Genomic DNA, 4,865 nt, shown 5'->3' with positions numbered 1-4,865 from the left:
GTTCTTATTAGTTATCTATTTTATATATAGTAGTGTGTATATGTCAATCCCAATCTCCCAATTTATCCCCCTCCTTTCCCCTTTGGTAACCATGTTTGTTTCCTACATCTGTGACTCTATTTCTGTTTTGTAAATAAGTTCATTTGTACCCCTCTTTTTAGATTCCACATACAAGGGATATCATATATTTGTCTTTCTCTGTCTGACTTACTTCACTCGGTATGACAATCTCTAGGTCCATCTATGTTGCTGCAAGTGGCACTATTTCATTCTTTTTTATGGCTGAGTAATATTCCATTGTATATATGTACCACATCTTTAACCATTCCTCTGTTGATGGACATTTTGGTTGCCTCCATGTCCTGGCTATTGTAAATAGTGCTGCAATGAACATTGGGGTGCGTGTATCTTTTCAAATTACACTTTTCTCCAGTTATACGCCCAGGAGTGGGATTGCTGGGTCGTATGGTAATTCTATTTTTAGTTTTTTAAGGAACCTCCACACTGTTCTCCTTAGTGGATGCACCAATTTACCTTCCCACCAACAGTGTAAGAGGGTTCCCTTTGCTCCACACCCTCTCCAGCATGTATTTGTAGATTTTTTGATGATGGTCATTCTTCCTGGTGTGAGGTGATATCTCACTGTAGTTTTGATTTGCATTTCTCTAATAATTCGTGATGTTGAGCATCTTTTCATATGCTTTTTGGCCAACTATATGTCTTCTTTGGAGAAATGTCTATTTAGATCTTCCACCTATTTTTTGATATTGAGCTCTATGAGTTCTTTGCATGTTTTGGAGATTAATCCCTTGTCGGTCCTTTCATTTGAATTTTTTTTTTTAAGGTAGTGGTAGAGGTACTACCCTCTCCCCAAGCTGATTCCTCCACTACTGGTGCCCAGCTGCAGCACCTTTGCCAAAATTTGGCAATTCAAAGTGCAGGAAAGATAATGTTGTGGAAAAGCATCAAGTCTTGAGATCTTACTGCCATTGACTTTGTGACCCTGAACAGCATCAACCTTCATTCCCTTATCTGTAAATTAAGGATATATGGCCAGTGATTTAAGGGATAGAAAAAGGATCAAATAGATGCAAATTTCAAAAAGCATTGTGTGAAATGTAAAACCCCAGACAGGTAAAAATATAAAGAACTATAGCGATTTAGACAATTCAGAGGAAAAATCTAGTGTGAACGTTTTATTTTGACAAAACAAACTTTACAAATTTTACATTCTAAACTCCCAAAGTTTCACTTAGTTGAAAAGTAAGAGACAAGGCATCCTGGACTCCAAGATTTCAGGCATGAATAGACTAGTGCCATATTCTCAAGTTTTATAAGCTAGCTGTACTTTATACACCATGAAAGCGAAGAGAGCTGTGACAAATTCACTAGTGTCCAGTGCACCTGTAAGAAACACACCGACACACCTGGAATTTCTAACCGCAGTTTCACATCAACGACCTCTGAGTAACTGACGTGCATATTTCCATTAATGGTAGGCACAACTCCACAAACATCAAATTACACAAATCACTTGCTTTTTATAATCTCAATTTGGAAATTGAAAAAATAAGAGGAACAGAGTTAAGCAGCTGCAAATGCTGCACTTACTGCACACAAGTACATCATGACAAGGAATGCTAAAAGTTCCCCCAGGAATGATTTTTGAAATTTCAAAGTATATTTTATCTGAAAAGTTGAATTCTTTAATGTGAAAAGCAAGTTAAGTATTGACTCAATCCCTAAAGACCTAGCAAGTTACAGATTCTGTGCAATTAGGCCCTAACATACACATTTGAGAGATTAACACTGTTCAGTGGGACCTGGAGGTGGCTCCGCAGTGCTTTTATGGTTCACTCTGGCTTCACGCCCTTGAAACCTTAGACTCAGAGAAGTTACAACTTATCCCACACTAGATACAGGCAATGTGGTTATGATCCGGAACAAATGACTGCTTTTCACCTTCAAGGAACCTAATTTTGATTTATACAAAATTAGATTTTCACCCACACGTATGGATAAAAGTGCTTCTCAAATGTACATATCCCACTTCCATAATCCTAAAACAAAAGTAAAGGCACACCAATGGACAATGGTTTATATATTTTATGTGAATGTTTTTCGTTAGTCTTTATACAAAATCAATTGCTGTCTAGAGAGGTGTGACCAACTTGTTACAAATTTCTACAACTTTGGAAATTAAAGATCTAAGAACTCTCTAAACACCAGTTCTGTGCAGTTCATGTATTGGTTCATTCACTCTGAAATCTGTTAACTCTGTCATCACTACAGGCCGCAATACTTACATTGCAGCAACTAGGAGACCAAAAAGACCAAGGGAGGAGGACGTTTTGGAATTAGTCTCCCACAAGTCGTTTTGAATCTTGTTACAAGTGAATTTAATATGCCTGTGAGCTAAATTGAACAATAATTATAAAGACATTCACCCTAACATATTTGAACGAAATATAATTAAGAACCACAGTTAAACGAGTCTTTAATTTTAATGACCGATATTTTTTCACTTATATGTGAAGGGATTCAATAACCAGCAGCATTTAAATATAGAAATAGTCCCATCTATTTTCTTTTCCCTTTTATAAAGTGCTATTTTTAACTGGGTAGATTTACTAGCCAGCTTTCCAATAACTTCACTCCATGTCTCTAATAGATTCAAGGAAACACTGGAAAACTGCAAAGACTGAGTATTTTAAACATTTGCAAAACATTGCTACAAAGTATTGAGACTATGAATGTATTTCATTAGTAAAATAAAAAGTGTACCTTGGGCTTCCCTGGTGGCCCAGTGGTTGAGAGTCCGCCTGCCGATGCAGGGGACACGGGTTTGTGCCCCGGTTCGGAAAGATCCCACATGCTGCGGAACGGCTGGGCCCGTGAGCCATGGCCGCTGAGCCTGCGCGTCCGGAGCCTGTGCTCCGCAATGGGAGAGGCCACAACAGTGAGAGGCCCGCGTTCCGCAAAAAAAAAAAAGTGTACCTTATGTGAAAATATTAAGTTGATTTAATAATTACTTCACAGAAGCATCAGTTCATTAACATTTATGTCAATTTTTGTTAATAATCTAAACAAGAAACAGTTTCTGTAGGCAATTCAACTCTAAGCACTGTCAAACAGGGTCATGCCAAGTAGAACCAACGGTTAAATTACCCCCAGAATAAAAACTCAGACAAATTCAGACTTTTGGAAAAGCAAAACAAGTTAGTAAGAATCAGAGCCAGAGGTAACATTTACTTAAAAGTACCATAGGTTGCTAAAAAGTGTTTTCTTTAAATAAAAATTTACGTAGTTATTAATAATGTACCGTAATACTAAGTGCAGTGGTATTGGAGATAATTAAGAGGAAACCACACAACAGATTAACTCAAAAGCGAATGTTGCCTATTTCTTTAGTCCAGTGGCCCAAGCTGAAATTGCTTCTGAAAAGAGGTGGACACTACCTACAAGTAGGGTACCAAGAGATCTCCAATTGTATTCACATTATTCTCTAATTAGTATTTGTGCATTTCAACTCTGACCGGACCTTCAGTAGCATCTTAAAATCAAATGCCATTAGTAAAAACACAGGGTAGTATGTCGGTTTGTTCACACTTACAAACACTACCCGCTTCATTACAATTTGCATTTCCTGTTGCTCTTGGAAGAGTCGCCACTATTAAAAACAGATACGAATGTGCAATGCTCCGTACTCTGCATGGTAGCCGGCAATGTTTCAATCGAAGGGACCCTCAGTCATCAGCTCTGCACCTGATTTTGATACACTTTCAGTCCTTAGAAACAGGGACTGCAGCGCAGAAGGGTGGCAGGGGGAAAAGAGGCCTAGGTCAAGGTTTGAGGAATCGCTTGGAAATCCACTGCAGCCATACTGCTAAGGAGAATTCCTCCCCATCCTTTCCAACCCCCCGAAGTAAGAATGCAGCATTTAGCTTAAGTCTTTTCTGGTCTCACTTCCTTGTCTACACCTAGTACCCTATTCCTAAGACGACAAACAAGTCTTAGAACGTTCTAAAAGAAATCATTTTTACCCGAATACATTGGACTTGGGTCTCAGTTTGAATGAGGATGAGTGGCCTTTAAAAGACCGGTCCTCCTCTTCGTCCTCCCCCTCCTCAAGGGGCTGCTCCGGGTCTCTGAAAGAGGGTGTGGTGTGGATGATCTGGGTTCGGAAGCGGATTTTGTTGAGTCTGGGTTTCATCCGCCCACTAGAGCTGCCCGAGGCTTTGCGACCCGGCTCCTTCGCTTTGCCCGCAGCCAATCCCTCGGCCAGGTGATGGTGATGGTGGTGGTGGTCCCCGCCGTCCTCCAGAGCGTGCGAGAGCCTGCCGGAGATGAGGGTCGAGGGCAGCACCCTCGAGAGCCTCCAGCGCCCTCCCCCGCTGCCCGCCGTGCTCTCGGCTTCGTCCTCGTCCAGGGCGCCCACCAGGGTCCGGATCTCCTCGGCGGTGCTCGGGCTCAGGTACTGCGAAGGCTTCTTGCCGCTGTAGTCGCGCACGTCCACGTCCGCGTCGTAGGCCCCGACCAGCAGCTTCACCACCTCCACGTGCCCGTGCATGGCCGCCAGGTGCAGTGCGGTGTAGCCGCCGCTTGTGCGCGCGTTGATGTTCACCGGCAGCCGGTGCTGGCCCGCGAAGCGCACCAGCAGGGCCAGCAGCTCCTGCCGGCCGTGCTTGGCCGCCCAGTGCAGGCAGGTGAAGCCGGTGATGAAGTCGCGCTTGGCCAGCAGGCCGGGCTCGCAGGCCAGCAGCCCCTCTAGGCTGTCCCAGCGGCCGTCGGCGGCCGACAGCATCCACGCGTGCTCCAGCGGGTCCAGCGTCAGCGCGCCCGCGCCCTCCTCCTCTGCCGCCGCG

General features: G+C 43.3%; 1 protein-coding gene across 1 annotated transcript; it reads right to left on the bottom strand.

Annotated features, from left to right (window-relative positions):
- Positions 1–3,010: 3,010 nt before the first annotated feature.
- On the bottom strand, positions 3,011–4,864 carry SOWAHC (sosondowah ankyrin repeat domain family member C; the record flags this gene model as incomplete). Its single annotated transcript, XM_024757971.1, has 1 exon — positions 3,011–4,864. A coding segment is annotated over one exon (825 nt), but the record flags the coding sequence as incomplete, so codon positions are not given.
- Position 4,865: the final 1 nt, after the last annotated feature.

This window comes from Neophocaena asiaeorientalis, unplaced genomic scaffold (genome assembly GCF_003031525.2).
Source record: "Neophocaena asiaeorientalis asiaeorientalis breed wild unplaced genomic scaffold, Neophocaena_asiaeorientalis_V1.1 scaffold497, whole genome shotgun sequence".
In the NCBI taxonomy this organism is placed as follows: domain Eukaryota; kingdom Metazoa; phylum Chordata; class Mammalia; order Artiodactyla; family Phocoenidae; genus Neophocaena; species Neophocaena asiaeorientalis.
Note: the sequence above shows the minus strand (reverse complement) of the source record. Positions and strands in the feature narration are given on the sequence as shown.